General features: G+C 34.1%; 2 protein-coding genes across 3 annotated transcripts in view; one reads left to right on the top strand and one right to left on the bottom strand.

Moving 5' to 3' along the window:
- Positions 1-19,082, bottom strand: part of ACAD11 (acyl-CoA dehydrogenase family member 11) — a 62,752-nt gene that overhangs the window by 14,937 nt on the left and 28,733 nt on the right. For both annotated transcript variants that reach the window (XM_006907243.3, XM_025043569.1), the window contains exons 12-14: positions 15,899-16,006; positions 14,349-14,447; positions 194-260 (exon numbers count right to left, since the gene is read on the bottom strand). In XM_006907243.3, the coding sequence (XP_006907305.1) occupies positions 194-260; positions 14,349-14,447; positions 15,899-16,006 (274 nt within the window). The remainder of the gene's footprint in view (positions 1-193; positions 261-14,348; positions 14,448-15,898; positions 16,007-19,082) is intronic.
- On the top strand, positions 8,788-13,893 carry ACKR4 (atypical chemokine receptor 4). The gene is made up of 2 exons (XM_015585793.2): positions 8,788-9,668; positions 12,142-13,893. The coding sequence occupies exon 2, from the start codon at positions 12,151-12,153 to the stop codon at positions 13,201-13,203; it is 1,053 nt and encodes a 350-aa protein (XP_015441279.1). The 5' UTR covers positions 8,788-9,668; positions 12,142-12,150; the 3' UTR covers positions 13,204-13,893.

The following is a 19,082-nucleotide window of genomic DNA, read 5'->3' as shown; positions in this document are numbered from 1 at the left end:
ACTGAAGAACGTATAGCAACACTCCTTAAAATGATTCCTAAATATATCTTTTAGCAAAATTATGAAGTATAAATATGTGACATTTAATATCATATTATGATTTGTGAGCCCAAATGGTACATTTTAAGTAAATTAAGTGGATAGAAAGACTCTTATTCCTACATAGATTTCTCAATCACAATTGTTTTATTACCTGTCTGTAAAGCTGGTTTTAGTTCTTCCGAAAACAATTGCAATTTTGCACTTTGGGTTCCCAGCTCCTAAAACCAAGGGTAAAATGAGCAGAATACATCATAAAAGGATATTTTTAGTCTGACATTGTATCCTAAAAGTTCTAATCCTTCCACGTTTATCTCTGGCAAAAAAAAAAAAAAAAAAAAAGGAAAGAAAACCTTAATTTATTAAATAAAAATAATGCTTATGGACAAAACTACATAACTTAAGAAAAATGACTAGGCAAGGCCAACAATGGACTCCATCAATGAAAACTGCTGCACAAAAATAACAAGAAGCCATGAAAAAGCTGTAAGCCTTAAGGCAAAGTGACAGCTCTCCCATTCATACCATTTCAGATGTCAATATGGCAGAAAGGTTGTGAAATTCTGCTGTATTTTCTCCTGTTTAGACCTCATATTTTCTGACACATGGACAAGAAGTTATTAAAATTCATATTTACTCCTCAACCAGTAGCTGAGAAAAACCTAATTTTCCCAGCAATGGAGTTGGGTGAGGGAGAGTCTGTTTAAGTCTCTCAGTACCTATTCAGACAGTATTTGCCCTAGCTATACTGTGGAGCAGCTGACAATGCTTTTCTTGGAGCTATAAACATATATGAGGCTCTAAGTCCATCTTCAGTAAGCCTAGGTTCTCATTTATTTATTAAGGGTTGGAAATTTAAAAATATAGTTATTCTCATTTTAACGCAAACTTTTATTTTATCACAGTTCAGAGGTCTATGGCAATTTCCCAAAGAGGTCTTACTGGAAAACAAACAAACACATTTCATTGTCACCAGTAAGTTTAAGAACCTGGGCCCTCAAGGAAACTACCATTTAACTGGCTTTCTAATTACAAAACCATAAACAACTGCGTCAGACTGAGTTTAACATGTCTGTACAAAGTCTTAAATTATCAGATTTCTTATAAAAAGTGCTGTCAAAAGGTTTGAAATTATATAAAGATTCAATAAGAAATGTTAGGAATTATGTCAGATACTTGAAGAATGCCACAAAATCCCAGGAGTTAAAAGGATAAACTCCATGGAACATATGAAAAGACAATGCAGAGATGTAATCGGCAAAATCCAGACAGTGGGAAATTTGAGACAAATAATCCAGTTTCTTAAATAATTAAATTGCAATAAAAAGAAAAAAAGAGAGCTTACAGATTAAAACATACTTAAAAAAAACATATCAACCACGTGCAATTTTTAGACCTCATTTGGATCCTAATTCAATAACTAAAATATTAATAATTTTGAAATAATTACATTGTGAATGTTTACTGGATATGTAATAATATTAAGTGATTTTATGTGTGCTAATGGTATTGTGGTTACATTTTGAAAATAGCTCTTATTGTGATACATACTAAAATATCTGAAGGAAATGATGTGACATCTGGGATTTATTTCAAAATAATATGAGGAAGAAAGTAATGGGAGTAGGGATGAAGCAAGACTGATCATGAGCTGGACATTGTCGAGTCTCAGAACTGTTCAAAGAGTATTCCTAGGAGATCTAAATGTGTAGCAGAGATATGAAGGAGAAAATATGGGTGGTACACTGAAATGTCTGGGAACAGCTCACATAATAGTGAACATGAAGAGTAAAGGAGAGCAGGGCCCAGAGGAAAGAGAGGACTTTAACTCTATAGATTGAGAGGGAATTGGATAAAGGACACAGTGAAGAAGCAGTGCTATAAGAAAAGATGATTAGGCAAGAAACAGAGCAAGGGAAGAAGAGATAAAAAAAAAGAAAATGAAAAAGAAAGAAAGAAAAGAAAAAAGAAAAAAAATGAACAGGAGAGAGGATAAAATTGAAGAGTAAAGTTAGAAAGAAGGGGTCTACTTTAAACCCCAGCACTTATATTTGAAATTTTGAAACTCCATACAGTTGAATCTCTGGCTCTATGGAAGAAACAAATGAAACAGAAAGTACAACTATAGCTCTTGTAGTATTTTCAGTCTATTTGAGAAAATACCAAATAAACAGAGAAAACTATACAATGGAAACAATCTAGAATTTGCTAGAACTCAGAATAGAAACTGAATTGATAGCTTTTCTAAACCCAACTTGGAGAGATTCAAGATGGCAGAGATGTGTTTTTGACTCACATTACTCCTAAAATCCCATTAATATAAAAACATAAAGGTATAATGAAGGCATAACCATAACAGAAAAGTAGAGAAGGTGAGGCATAGGATTGGGGGTGCTGGTGGTCACCAACAGATAAGCGAGTTCAATAACTATGTAGGAAACAGACAGAGGCAAGTTAACTAATGAAATAGGCAGAGAAGTCAGAGTCTAGGAAATGACATAAAGATCTGCAAAGGGACAGGGCTCTGGCCCCAGAATCAGAAGGTGTGACTGAGAAGTGAGGCTTCGAAAGAGGGAATTAATCCAAGATTTATAAGTGGGAAAATGAACCAGGTGGCACTTATAGGCAGGTATTTGACAACCTGAGGAGAAAAGTACATATGGTGTGTTACAAAAAAACCTGAACGAAGTCATTCTGAGACTTAAAAGCTAAGCTTCCCATCAGCTAACTCCAGAGTGAGTCCCAGCCCTGTTCCACCAATTTTCCTTACAGAATTCCTACTCAGAAGAAAAACATGGCTGGAAAAGCCATGTTAATAATGAAGAAAACCAGCTACCCTTCTTTTTCTCTTAAGCCTGGACAGAAAAACAAGGCTCTGAACCCACAGCATTAAAGAGAATGACTGACCAAAATCAACTGTAAAATGGACCATAGAGGAACATAATAAAAAAAAAAGAAACAGAGAGAACCTAAAACAAAATTAAGCTAAACCCAACAACAAAAACTCTAGGTAATGTAATCTGAGAGAGCCAAATGTATTGTAGCCGTTAAACCAATAAAGGATGCTATGAAACAGGAACAGAGAACAAGTAAAAACTCTTAGAGATTTATCTATGGCTGCTAAGACAAAGTTTAATAGAAGTGCTAAAAATCAAATCAGGAAGAGTTCCATAAGCAAAGGAAAAAGTCAGAGACTGAAAATAGGAAAGCAATGATAGAGACACTTAGAGCAAAAACGTCAAGTCCAACATCAGAAAAGGGGTCCAATAAAGAGATAAATAAAGGGAAGAATTTATCAATGACTTGTAGAAGAAAAGTTTCTAAAACTGAAAAAAAAAGTCTTCAGATAAAAAGAGCCATTGACTAGCAAGAAGAATCTATCTTCGGATATGTGCTTGTGACACTTTAAAACATCAACAATAAAGGGAAAATCCTAAGGGGTTTCAAAGAGGAAAAACAAGTCACTTAAAAAGTAATGAGGATTAGACTTGTATCAGACTAAAGACTCTAAGAGAGAGGTCTCCAGAAAAGAAAGAAATTACAGGTATAATTTAGAGGTATGTGTGTATGTGTAAGGGGGAGGAGATAAAATATGATAAAAGCAAATAATGCAATGAAAGAAAAATGACAATTGGAAACTCCAAGAAAATAATTTTTAAATGTACAAGTGAAACATGATCCAAATATAAAACCAACTACAATATGGCATGGATTTACTACATAAAGCATAAGAAAAGCTATTCTAGTATATGTATTGACATTAGACAACAAAGGCCCTTAATTCATGTTAAGCATACTTATTTCAACCAATAAAAGGCAGTTTTAGAATTTCTATAACTTGTGTGTATATGTGTATACTTTATTTTAGAGCAGTTTTGGGTCCACAGCAAAATTGAGAGGAAGGTACAGAGATTTCCCATCTACCACCTGCTCCCACCCATGCACAGCCTCTCCCTTTATCAACATCCCCCTCTAGAGTGGTACATTTGTTACAATTAATGAACCTACACTGACACTTCATAATCACCCAGAGTTCATAGTTTGTCTTACGGTTCATCCTTGATGTTGTACATTCCATGGGTTTAGACAAATAGTGACACGTATCCATCACCATACTTCCCTAAACATCCTCTGTGCTCCACCTATATATCTCTCTCACTCCCAACTCCTGGTAACCACCAATCTTCTTATTGGCTCCATAGTTTTGCCTTTTCTAGATTATCATATGGTTAGAATCACAGCCTTTTCATTTAATAATATGTATTTGTTTCCTCTATGATTTTTCATGATTTTGTAGATCATTTCTTTTTAGCACTGAATAACATTCTATTATCTGGATGTTCTTCTTTTAAATGGCAACCTCTCCCCTTTCTCTTCATCTGAAACTCCAATTACACATATTTTAGACTTTCTGATATTCTCTCACAGCTTCCTAAGACTCTTTTAATTTCTTTCCATCTTTTCTTCAAATTGGATAATTCCTACTTGTTTATCTTCAATTTCATTAACTCTACCCCTGCCATCTGCATTATATCATTAAGCCCATTCTGTGAATTTTTTTCCGATATTTTACTTTTTAGTTCTAACATTTTAAATTGTTTTTTTGTTTTATATTTCTCTTCTGATATTTTCTTTTTCTTTTTTTAACTTCATTGAGCAAATTTATAATTGCTGCTTTAAGTCCTTGTCTGATAATTCCTATATCTGAGTCATTTGGGAATTGGACTTTCCCCTTTGAAAACTGGTAATGTTTTCCTGGTTCTTCATTTGATGAGTAATTTCAGATTGTATTTTAGAGATTTTGATGTTTTTTTGTTTTGAAGACTCTGGATCTGTTATGTGTCTCCCAAGGGCATTGATGTTTTTGTTTTATTGGGCAATTAACTTAGGTAGAGTCCAAGTGTAGAATCTGTCTCAATACAGGAGGGTGGGAGATCAAATTTCAGTTTAGTTCTTTTTACTTAGCTGCAAAGTGCTTGGAGTCTGCCCTGTGCATGACTGATTCAGGAGTCAGCCAGAAACTTGGGCAAAGTTTACACATAAAACCTGGAGCTCCCCTTTTCTGGCTTTCTTCTTTCTTGGACTATCCACCCTATTCCCTCATTTTCCAGCAGCAATGGCTGCCCCAGACACTGTCTTCTGGTTTCTTAGACCATAAAAACCAGAGTTTTCTAGAGAAGCTTCAGCTTTCTCATGCCACAGTGTGTCCTCAAACCAAAGTCTAAAAATGAAAACTCACCTCGTGCCTACATCGTCTTCCAATTTCGACTCCAAAATCAGCCTGCTTTTGGTCACTCCCAAGAGTTTTTAGGCGGTTCCTTTTTTTTGTAGCTTTTTAGTTGTTATCTGTGAGAAGGCTGATCTTAGGTGCTAATTCCCCCACACCAGAAGTGGAGCTCCCTCAGAGGGCTTCTCTTTACCCATTCTTCACTTACCTGGTGTGATAGTTTCTTATATATTCATGTACCTATCATTAGTGTCTGCAGAAGTTTTAGAAATGTAATGATCACCTCAAAATATGACCATATAAGAACTGGAAATCTTAGAAGCTCTAAAATTTTAAAACCCATAAAACCAAGAGCTTAAAATTCTAATCCCCTCAATTATTCTGTCTTGTAAATTATACATGTAAAGTAAAATACAGTTAAGATTAAAATGCAATTGTTTTAAAAAAAACAATGCTTGTAATTTGGATTCTTTCAAATTTAACAGAATCTATGTTTCAATCAGTTCTGACCCAAAGAGCACTAGGATGATTAAAATGGCAGATAATAATACTTTCATGTCATCATAGATCTTATCTGAAATTTCTTATCTGAAAATGCTGGACTGGGGAAATTGTTTTTCACTCTTTATTGGTCATAGCAGTGCAATAATATGCAATCATGCTTTGGTTCTCGGTTAGAAATTATAGAAAATGACTTTTTTCTAGAGAGGCTCACTTTTAATTTTTCAATTGAATATTTTTCTAGTTGGGGTTTTTGAGGTTTTAGTTGTGGGAAACCTTGAGGCCCACAGGCTGAAGGGTCAGACCACTTGCCTCATATAACTGTCTCTTTGGTGTGCATACTTCTGAAAATTAGATTAGGACATAATGGCATGATTTGGGGTTCATCTTCATTGGAGATCCTTTTCTTTCTCAATTTCTATCCTGGTAATCAAGAACATTTTGGATAAATCTTTTAAGGTTTCATGGCTCTTAATCCTAGATAACCAGAAGCTGAATCCTTCAAAAGTAAAATCTTCTCTACAATTCCCTTAGGCTCTAGTCGAAAGCCCTATTTTTCTAATATGCAGAATATATTTTTTTCTTTAATATTTTCCAGTAGCCTTTCTTGCTTTGCTCTTTCTGTCATGAAAATGTGTTGCCACAGTTTTATGTAAATGCCTAATAGATTTCAAATATCGGGTAATTTTGGAAAAAAAAAAAAAACCTAAAAAAAAAAGGCAAATAAATTATTTGATTCTCTCTTGCTCAATCTAATATGGAAAACTATTCAGATTAAAAAAAAAATAAAACTTCTAAATTGGCTCTCCTTCTGAGGTCATTAAGTAGAGGAAGGGTGAGTGCTTAGGTTATACATTTTGAAATGTTTTGATTTAACCTTGATATTTCAGAAAATGGAAAAAATCCCTCACAAATATATCATCTCATCTTAGCTACAAGCAGAATTTGGCAGGTACAGCAGCTGAAATGTCTTTCTTCTAAAGAGAGTTTTTACTCTTTTATATTATTTTAGTTAATGAACAGGATACCAAATGTCATAAATGAAATATGTTAGAGGAAATCTGAATAGATCAGTAAGCATTTAAATATATCTGTTGTATCACAGGCCTTCATGAATGAAAACAGATGGCATAGATAAAATAATTTTGTTTTTCATCTAGACTCTGTGGTATTTCAAGACTGTTCATGAGTCAGGATTAAGTCAGGCTGAAAATGACATCTTCCTGATATTTGCTGATGAATTTTAATTTCTTAGGCTCTTACAAACCACATGGCTATCACACAAAATCATTCTGTAACACAAGGAAAGATGACAGGTGGAGAAAAAACATGACCGTTGAGTATAGATGTGGTCTATAACAATAAAATGATGTACACAATTACATAATACAAAGAACAGTTAGGCATCCATAAAGTCTCTAGCCAAGATGTAGAAGCAACCTAAGTGTCTATCCATAGATGAACGGAGAAGATGTGGTATGTATGTATAATAGATTACTCGGCCATACACAAGAATGAAATCTTACCATTTCCAACAACATGGATGGACCTAGACAGTATTATGCTAAGGGAAATAAGACAGAGAAAGATAAATACCATATGGTCTCACTATACAGGTAACCTCTAGACCTATATACATTTATTTATAATAAATAAATAAATGAATAACAAAACAGAGTCATAAAGAACACATTTATGGTTGCTAGATAGTAAAGGATTGGGGGGCTGGGTGAAAAAGGTGAAGGGATTAAGAAATACAAATTTGCAGTTACAAAACAGTCACGGGATATAAAGTACAGCATAGGGAATGTAGTCAATAATATTATAATAACTATGTATGGTGTCAGGTGGGTACTAGACTTATCAGGGGAATGACCTCGTAAGTTTTGTAAATGTCTAACCACTATGGTGTACCCCTGAAACTAATATAATATTGAATATCAACTCTAATTGAAAAATAAAAAGTTTTTTAAAAAGTATAACATCAAGGGCAAGTAAAATGGGATAATAATCAGAAGGAAAAGTAGGTTATTTATTAATTCAAAATATTTTAGGCACTTGGGATATATCAGTGAACAAAGTAAACAAAAGCACCTTCTCTGATGAAACAGTTTATTACAGGGCAAGAGGCAATAGACAGCAAACATAATAGAAATGATATGATACATTAGTACATGATAAGTGCTATGGGTAAGGTGGATTGGGAGTATAGGCAGGGGAAGGGTATTTTAAATAGGGAAGTCAGGGACTGCTTCAGTGGCAAGGTGGTAACCGGACAAAGACTTGAAATAGATGAGGGAGTGAGGCTTGCAAATATTAGGAGGAAGCACCTTCCAGCAGATAGAAGAGCCAGTACGAAAGCCCTAAGAAGGAAATGTGCCTAGTACATTCCAAAACAGCAAGGAGGCTGGTGTGGCAGAACAAGTGAACAAAGGGGCAAGTAGTATGAGAAAAGGTTAGAGGCAATGAGGGATGGAGACAGACTTTGTGGGATTTTGTAGACCACTCTAAGAATTTAGTGGAAGGATGCTCATTCATTTCCTCCTGCCCCGATATATATCAGATCAAGAAGAAAAAGAGGTAAGAAAAGGGGAAGGACCAGGTATTCTGGAGAGGGCAGGAATAGGGATAATATTAAAAGCAGTGTCCTTCAGAAGGCAGCAAGAAATTGATGATCAGTCACGGTAAGTACAAGAGATGTCTATTTTGGGAGAAGTATGCTAGAGCCTGTGCAGGAGAGGTGATTGTCCTTGCCTCTTAGCAGTTTTGCTTTCAGTAACTTCACATTGGTATCTTGAAATTGACCATGGTGGAACCATTTACACAGTGGAAAATGACAAACACCACCAATCCAGGCACACTAAACCAGCTTGGTGAACTGGTTTAGCTGCATACAAATGACTCTTTCTGGAAGAGTAGCAGATAAGAGAGAATCTGGCTGCACCTTCAGATATGTACTGTGGGAAGATGATGGAAGATAAAGGCCCTAGAGCCTCTTCTGTGATCAATGAGTTGGATCAGTTGCTTGGAGAAAAAGACAACAGGGGTCTCAAATAACTTCTGCAGGTGGATACTGAGCCTACCCTTACATGAACATATAATAAATAAGGGAAATGTTATGCAAATGTGAGGAAGAGTAAAGTTCAAATAAACCACAAGGGCTAAATCTACATAAATTTCTCTTTAATTTTCATTTGTTTGGAAATGCAAGAAGAATAAACAACCTACTCAGACATAGGAACAGATGCTGGTCTTTGAAAAAAAGGTTACAAGAAGGCAGAAGAATTTAAATTCATGGGGAGAAGATTCTCTGGGATCAAGGATAGAGGAATACAGTGAAGTGGGGGAGGAGTCTAATAGTAAGTAAAATATTAATGTGGCATTAAAAAATTAAGTGAGGTATATGCCTAATGATTACTTAGAATTTAGGCTTTGATAATTTACTCTTCAAAAAGATAACTTTCTGGGATAAAATGTTTGTTTTCTTTCCTAGACAAAATAATGTTAGAGAATATTTCTCTAGCTGCTACCTACAAGTGCTTGTTGGCTGGCTGCCTTGTTGCTCTCAGTGGATTTTTTCGGTTAGGCAGTCAGTTCCTCAGCAACAGACGCTTTCTGATTGCCTTCGACTGAGTGGAAACTTGGAAAGTCTGTAGTTACTGAAACAAGATGGAATTTTTTTAGGTTTGTATCCTAAGACACTTAAGAACTTGGATTTGATTTCATAGAATGGTTATACATGAAATAAAGATCAAGTGCTCACAAGATTAAATTTCAGGAAAGCCCTCTTGGGTGTAAGACAAAGGCGGGGTATAAAACGAAAACAAAAGTAGCCTGAGTTAGAGAGGTCACTTGATCTTACTCTGCGCTCAAGACTGCTGCCCTCTGCTCACTGAAACAGGTTGGTTTTTTTCATTCTTCTCTCATTCTGACTGGGATATAATATTTTTTTTAAGCGAAAGGACTCTATATATTTACTTATATAGAGGGAGTCTTGATGCATAAAATTCTAAATGTTTACATGTGCAAAAAAGAGCTATTTAAAAACAGCTATATACTTTCACCTTAAAACAAAATTCTGAATGTAGCCAGAAGAAAATATATTATTTTAATACTATTACTTGACTATGAAATTTTAATGAGAAAATAGGTTTTGTGAAACCATTTTTTGCTTTGTTTTACAAATACTATTTTTTTGTTCTTGTAAAAATTATAAAGACATCTAAATGTGTTTCTATGTATCTGCCAGAAGATCATTTCTGCAAATATTTTCCATTTCTGCTCTTAATTATGCACATTTTTAGTAAAACTAATTTTTAAAATATCCTTCCTTAATACTTTATATTATTTCTTATTATATGGTTCAAGATTTCTGTGATAAAAGAGAAGGGAAGAACAAAGTTCATATTGTGTTAATAATTAATGCATAAGAAAGTGAAAATCATTTCCGGAGTAATCTTCTGGATTGAAATGTTTCAAATAATCTTAAAGATAAAAGTAGTCATTTAAAATTGTCGGCACCTGTTTTTAAATAATGAGAGTAGTTCTTTTATGTGGTATCTTTCTTCAAGGGACCGTCTTTACTTTTTACTCATTCAAAAAGGGTTACCAAGTGTAAAAATATTCTTTTAAAAATGTACCATAGTTGGCGCTCTATTTTGAAAATATTTTCATTAATAATTTTATAAGAATATTTGAGATTCTTCCAAGGATAAAAAATAACCAAAAGGAGACAGAAAGGCTAAGGAAAAAGGAGAACAAAACTCAGCACTATAATAAAAACACTGAAAGTCATAATTAAATACATTTTAAAACTCATGAATTCTGTGTAAGCTGATCTTACTACTACAGGATATTAATAGATAATAGAGTAAAATAACTTAATGATGAAGACAGGAGAGTAACAACTTTACACCTGCTGGTAAAACCTTTGAGAGATATTAACAGAGCAACTAGTGTATGCCAAGCGTTCATTAAAGTATTAATTACAAACATAAATCAAACAGGTCATACTCTTAGGGAACTTAGAGCATCGAGGAAGAAGGTAGTCTTTTCATCTTTTTCACAGGATAGGGTCAGTTCTCTGAGAGGTATGGATATATAGCTTTTGGATCAGGAAAGTCTTCTGGGGAGGCGACATCCAAGTTACCTGAGTAGGAATTGGCCCTTCGAGGGAAGGGCAGGACACAGTATATCAGATAAAGGAACAGAATGAGTAATAATATAGACATGTGCTACACCAGGTGTGTGCCAACAAACTGCTGGCAAATCAGTACAATTACTATCTATGGTGTGGGGTCCATTGTAGAGATATGTGGTAGGAACTATAGGTAGGACCCCATTATGTAGGAGCCATGGGTATCATGCTAAGGATCTTGGATTATATCTTTCACATGAAGAGATGTGTCTTTCAGGTGAGGAGCTAAGCAGGGGAGTGGCAGATTGGCATTTTAGAGATACAGCACTCTGATAGCAATCAGAAAAATGGGTTTGACAAGGAGGTGGTAAGAAGAAATAAGAATAGTAGGATACCAGTTAGGAAGATATTGCAGTAGACTAGGTAAGAAACAATGATGGTTTAATTGTACAGATGTATCAAAGAGCAGATTAAAAGGAGGAGACAGGTTCAAGACCTATTTGGAAGGTAAAATCAGAATTTAGGGGCTGACTGGAAATCAGAGGTGAAGGTAAGAGAGAAGTCAAGGATGGTGCTGGCTTAAGGCTTAGGTGACTGGTGGAATGATGGTACTACCAAATGGTAGCACCAATTAAGCATGTAGTGACAAGTTTTTGAGATAAGCTAACTAGAAAAGATTGTTTCATAAAGGCCAACCAATGAAATTAAGTACAAATGCTGAGACAATTTATTTATTTTAAAATAAATTTATAAGTAAATAACAAAAGTAAATTTAAGTAATTAAAACGTTTTATTTCTATCAATATACTATATCAGAATTACAAATTTGTATATGTAAGAATTATAATATTTTGACTCCTTTTTGTTGAAATCTGACTAAATTTTCATATTTTAAAAACTATGTTTAAAAAAAGCCACTACTAAAAAAAAAAAGCCACTACTATTATTTGTTGCTTAATGATTAAGAAAATCCCCCAGGGTATTATTTTTAGCTTCCCTGTGTAAATCCTAGCTCCTGCATTACAGACTTGGAAAAACAGAGGATGCAAAACTAGTCTTGGGGATATACTCCAATGTGGCTTCCAATTAAAGGGTTTCAAAGAGTGGCAGATTCAGTCTCCTGTATGTTATTGCAACAATCTATTCTCTGGTAAAAGAACAAAACATATGCTAGATAAAAAGTATTTTCTTTTAAGCAAAATTAAAATGAATATCCTGTATTCTTTTTGCCATTTAGGTTGCAGACATGGCTTTGGAACACAACCAGTCAACAGATTACTATTATGAGGAAAATGAAATAAATGGCACTCATGACTATAGTCAATATGAAGTGATCTGTATAAAAGAAGAGGTCAGAAAATTTGCAAAAGTTTTCCTGCCTGCCTTCTTCACAATAGCTTTCATCATTGGACTTGCAGGCAACTCCATAGTAGTGGCAATTTATGCCTACTACAAGAAACAGAGAACCAAAACGGATGTGTACATCCTGAATTTGGCAGTGGCAGATTTACTCCTTCTATTCACTCTGCCTTTTTGGGCAATTAATGCAGTTCATGGCTGGGTTTTAGGGAAAATCATGTGCAAAGTCACTTCAGCCTTGTACACAGTCAACTTTGTCTCTGGAATGCAGTTTCTGGCTTGTATCAGCATAGATAGATATTGGGCAGTAACTAAAGCTCCGAGTCATTCAGGAGTGGAAAAACCATGCCGGCTCATCTGTTTCTGTGTCTGGATGGCTGCCATCTTGCTGAGTATACCTCAGCTTGTTTTTTATACAGTAAATCACAAGGCTAGGTGCATTCCCATCTTTCCATACCACCTAAGAACATCAATGAAAGCCTCGATTCAAATGCTGGAAATCTGCATCGGATTTGTGATACCCTTTCTTATTATGGGAATCTGCTACTTTATCACAGCAAAGACTCTCATAAAGATGCCAAACATTAAAAAATCTCGACCTCTCAAAGTTCTGCTTACAGTGGTTATAGTTTTCATTGTCACTCAACTGCCTTACAACATTGTCAAGTTCTGCCAAGCCATAGACATTATCTACTCCCTGATCACCGACTGTGACATGAGCAAACGCATGGATGTTGCCATCCAAATCACAGAGAGCATCGCACTCTTTCACAGCTGCCTCAACCCAATCCTGTATGTTTTTATGGGATCCTCTTTTAAAAACTACATTATGAAAGTTGCCAAAAAATATGGGTCCTGGAGAAGACAAAGACAAAGTGTGGTGGAGATTCCTTTAGATTCCGAAGTTCCTACAGACCCAACCAGTACATTCAGCATTTAAATATCAAACTGCCCTGTGTCTTGCTTCGATACACATGAATGATGCTTCTTCCTCAGATACAACATCTGCATTATTCTGAAACTCAAATCTCAAACACTGAGGTGGCAACTTATACCAAAGAAGAGGTTGGGGAAAGGAAGGACATAGGATGAAGCCAAGAAGAAGAGGAAACAAAATAATCAATGCGTAAAATATGAAAATTAAAATGAACAATATTGGAAAACAGTAGTAACAGGCATAAGTCATAAAAACACTATTTTATAAGTTAGGCTATCTAAAACATTAATAAATATTAAAGAGGCATTTATAATTATTTTAAATTATCTAAATTTTAATATAAGAATGATTTCCCTGCATAATTTTAGTACTTGAATAACTATAGAACAAAATGTAAGCTATTTTTCTTTACCTGTCTCTTAATTTGTGAGTTAATAAGACTACAGAAAGAATAATAATTAACAAAAACAAAAAATACATAAAAAGCTTTTCTAATCCTTTTAATCCATTCCTGGAAAATTTCTAAATGCATAATTTGCTTCCATGTGTCAACTTTCTTTAGTAATATGCTGGTTATCCTGTTAGATTTATCATGTATACTCTAGAAGCAATCCTCAGATAATTATATTTATCTAGGTTCTAATTTTTATAACTTTCTAAAGGGTTCATCCATTTATGCAAGTCTATTACTGAGGGCTGACTAAGTAATGTATTTTTCTATGTATACAGATTTTTATTTTTCACTTAAATACTTGTATTCTTAAGCAATAAAAATATGTACCACAATAAATTATTTTTAATAACATGTATAGTTTCTCTCTTTAAAAACAACTATATGTAAATGATTATAGTCTACGTAATATGTCCCTATTAAAATTTAATTCTGACGGAAATTACAGTGGTCAAAAATATTGGGCACTAATATGAATTTTATCTATCAAAAACTGTAAAAGACATTTTCTGCTCTTTAAATAGACATCACCTGATCAAGACATGTTTTAAAATCACTTTTCTTTTTATCAACTATTTCTAAATTTAAAAATGCTTTCAAAGGCAGAATTTAAAGAACTATGATCATGAAATAAAGAACTATGTGTCATATTATTCTAGCACAGCATCTAGCACAAAGGATCAATTTGAATACTCACCAGTAATCCACCATTTCTTGCCGTTAATCACATAGCTATCTCCATCTCGTTGGATGCTACATTCAATATTTGTGGCATCACTAGACGCTACATTGGGCTCTATAAATAAGCAAAGGCAGAATTTACAGGAAGGCAGATACCATCAGTTTATAAAAGAGACTTATTTAAAGAAATGTGACCTCTTTGAGGACAGAGAAAGCGTCTTTGTCTTTTTCATCTTCCTGTCCTTCCCCCATTCCACTCTAATTCTCCCATAACCTACACATAGTAAGTATTCAATAAATGTGCATTAAAAGAACGAATGAATGAACTATTTAGAACACTGGGGATCAGCAATCTGAATTGTGTTCTTGGCTTCTTCATTGATACTTAACTTGGAATACAACTCAATCCTTTCTCCAGTCATCAAAAGTAGATTGAAAATATTATTCTTTCCATAATGAAATCTGTACTAAATATCTGCAGGCCAGATTTCCCCATCATACAGTTTACTATCTTAAATAATTTCTAATTGCGCCTTGCAAATTCCATTAGGGATGCTTTCACGGATTTATTTATTTTGTATTCTATAAAGCCTGCTCAACACATAATGTCTTTAGAAAGTTTTCCATAGGACACCCTTACACAACTGCTTTAGTGCATGGCATTTCAGAATTTATAGGCTAGCTCTATTATGCATAGTAATCTGCACTTGTTAATATGCTACTCTTTTAAATGGGTCCTTCAGATATTTTATGTGTTCTTTTTCTAAACTAGAGACTCAGCCCCTTTAGAAAAGGAGTTGTGTACTTATTTTGTAACCTCAAATTAGTGCTTTGTAGATAATGAATCATACTGTAGGTGTTCAATAAATGCCTCTAACTGATTTAAATGGAGATCAGTTTTGCTATTATAAATATATGCAGTGTTACAGAAGATAAAATCTGGCCAAAATTATGGACAAGTGAAATATAGTTTAATTCTTAACTCAATTATGAAATGATGGCTTTGTCCTTCGAAGAGTTCTTAATTATTGTTTCCTATGTACGAAAGGTACCAAACCTATTTTTATTTCCCCATATGATTACTCTTTGAGCTTTGTGACCAGTATTAGTTTTTAGTATATGTGCTGCCGAAGCGAGCACTATGACCAGTATTAGTGAAAGTTCTATTTTTCTGGGTTTATGTAGAGTTAAGTATAAGTATCAATATAAAATTATCACAAAGATGAATATTTCATACATAAAGGCAAAAAAGATCATAAATAGCCATAGACGGCAATTTTAGAAATGCAACTCAAAAGATTATGAAACTAGGTTTACCCTGCAGCTAATGCCTAAAGTATGCTACCAGGATATATCATCTGGTGTCCTCTCAAAAGGGAGGGCAATTTTATTCTGCACATTTAAAAATGCCAAAATTTAAAGCTGAGCTCAAAACAAACATATTCACATTTCTGGCCATGGACAATTTTGCCAGAAACACAGAACAACATCCCACATTTCTTCAGCTCATCCATAATAAGTCTAGGATGCCTGATTGCACAGGGGAAAACAGTGATTTGCTTTTACCTGACATACAGAAGCAGGAGGCAATGCTCCCTTGAAGAAGAGGCTCAAGCCACTGCTGCTTCTGCTTTTCACTTCCATATAGGTGGAGCAACTCCATGTTCCCAGAGTCTATACATAATAAAAAGCATTTCTTTCAAATTTAAAAATTTACCAATATTAACTTCATGTAGTAAATATAGACATGCATCTTTTTAAAGCAAATGTTTGCTAATAAAAATATTTTGAAGTAAATAGTAAATATAATTTATAATGCAGGTATGCCATAGATAGTTACAAGTACATGGCATTCAGTGCATATTTATTCAACTTGTTCTGAATCACAGATGCTTGTACACTTCATCCCAAAGAAGCATGGCTCTAATGAGACCTAATTCAATTAGGACTGAGGAAAACAATTTACTGGCTTAAACTTTGCTGACTTGCAAATATGTTCTGCTAAGAGTGATTGCAATGCTCCTGGAAAACAATTAACATTATTCTACTGAGACTCCGGTTCCTCAAACATATCCTTGTGCTTTCTAACTTCAACATGATTGCTTGAGCTAGGCTTTCTCTCAAGTGAAATTCTACCGATTATTCCTAAGTAAATTCTTGCTTCTGAGCTACCACCACTGTGAAGAATCTCCAATTAACCAGTCAAAAATATCTCCTTCCTCTGAACTCACATAGTAATTACTGTCTCTGCCTCTAACATTGCTCTTACTTTTGTATACCCCATACCATCTAGAAAATTACTAGGTCATATTTCAAGAATGCTAAACACAGAATTCCTGCCCTGGGTAGAAAAATGACAGTAGATAACTTCGAAGACCCTCTCCAACCCTCAGAGGGTATTGTTCAGTACATGATAACACTGTAGTATCACTCTTGGGTAAAAAAGAATGCCTTTCTCTGATTTTCAGTCCTATCAAATTTCTAAAAATACCATCTAAAATCTTTTTCTTGAATATTGATTACTTATATATGCAATTTTGAGGAAAAATATTTCAGTATCACCTCTTAAAATGACTTTAAAGATACTCACCGAAATGCCTATGAAAATTAAGTCTAAGTCTCTCAAAATATGTTTGTACTCTGTTCAACACTCCTAACAGAGTCAAAGTTACATTAAAATGCACCAAATTTCTAGTAGATTAACACAAGCTTAAAATTCTTTTTGATTGAAGGAGAAAATGAGTCCCGAAATTAATGAAACTCATTGTTTTATTTGCTTGTTTTAAATTCAGTGTTTCTTGTTCTAGTTCACGTGAGGTAAATACTGAATAAAATTTTCCAAAAATTACCAGTTTATTCTGAGAAACTGGCAAAACAAAGCTATCATTTATGGGTTGGGAAAAAGAGCCTAGATAAATTATTTCTACAATTTTTTCCCCTGAATCATCCCAAAGGTCTCCAAATTTTTCGTAATAGCTTTAGAATTAAAATTGCTATTTTCAACATTTCAATATAATTGAAGGGCAAAAAACATAAAAGACAAATTGGAAGATAATGTATGTTTCCCATAATCTTTTATAACTATTATAATTTGGGCAGCTTGAGTAGAAATTCATATTTTATATTTAAAAAAACCTTCCAAAGTATTTAATTGACATCATTTATATACCATTCTTTATCTGCTTTATAAATGTTCCAAAACACAATGCCAGTAAGGCCTTCATGAAGATATTTCCACTACAAAAAGAAAATGCCTAGTTTTCTACTTACTTATGGTTTTACACATTTTGTTTGCTAAGGAGAGTTGTTAATCATACATCAATCGAAGAAAATGTATTTCTCTGGCCAATTTAAAAATTTCAGCAGTTTGATGATATCATTTAGACAGTACAACCAATAGACATGTAAAATTTTAATATGAAAAAAAATCCATGACCACCTAGTGAAAAGTGAGTTTACAGGTCAAATGGAAAAATAGCAGCAGAGCTATATCTGCAAAGAAGGTCTTCTACAGCATTATTTTTCATATTATGAATCATTAGTGTGTCATGAAATTATTGGAATATGGCTAGCAATCTCTAAAATATAAGATAAATCAAAAGAGAATATGTTAGATTAGACTCAGTGGAAAATATCTGAATGCATTGCACGTAGTAAGGGAAACTATTGTTTTATGAAGACTTTTTTCAGGAATATATAAGTATCTCTCTCTCCCTGTCCCAAACCTCCATCCGTCCATCAATGAACACACACAACTACATATGCTATAGACTGAATCACAATATAAAATATATTTCTTAGTATAAGTAGCAATAAAAAAGTTTTAAACAAAAAACTACCAGTTCTCTTTCCATAAAATTATGCTACCTACATAGCATGATATAATAGCTTCACACAAGTGAGATGAAATCTTTAGAAACTCCATACTTACTTACTTTTGCAATAGCCTCATTATTAGATTAAAATGTCATAGCATGGTAATTTGATAAATTAGTGTTTTGAAGAGGGAAAACAGCATCAGGGCCAAGTTCGACCATCATCAGAAGTCTATGAAGTGTCTCAATGGTTCCAAAGAAATGAGAGTCAAAGTCCAGTGAGGAAATACTTCCCTAGGCATCCAGATAGTGTTTTCTCTCAGATATCCAATATACCTCTTTCTGATAGTTCAACCCTTCATTAACTCTTTTTGTGACAGCTTTAGCACCAGGGCCATATAGTAAGCACAAAAGGAAACACCGAGGCCTACCTTGTTCAGGAACACTATAGGATATCATATCATCATCCTTCTACTACAAATCGAATGCTAGCTCTTGATTGGCAGCATTAAAATAGCCAGAGTAACTTGGCAAAAAAAAAAAAAAATACAGAAGACATTCCTAGGTTCTACCCTCAATCTACTGAATCAGAATCTCCAGGATGGAGTCTATGAATTTTGATTTTTAAATTTTTTTGAAGTTACTTAGGTAGTTCTTCTGAAAATCCAGGTTTGAAAACACCTTCTATAAACTACATCTCAGATTTGTCCCTTCCACATTACTTTTTTAAAGAAAATTTGGCCTCCATCTCTCATTCTTCCAATCGTTGACTCCCCCATTTATATCTCATATCCAATCAGGAAATCCTCTTGGCTTTGACTTCAAAATATATTTAGAATCTTTCCACTTCTCACCCCTTCTGCTGCTAGTATCCTAGAACAAATCACCATCATCTCTCCCCAGAATTATTATAACAGTTTCTTGATTCCCTCTTT

This window comes from Pteropus alecto, unplaced genomic scaffold (genome assembly GCF_000325575.1).
Source record: "Pteropus alecto unplaced genomic scaffold, ASM32557v1 scaffold92, whole genome shotgun sequence".
Taxonomy (NCBI): Eukaryota; Metazoa; Chordata; class Mammalia; order Chiroptera; family Pteropodidae; genus Pteropus; species Pteropus alecto.
This window is presented reverse-complemented; position numbering and strand designations above follow the sequence as displayed.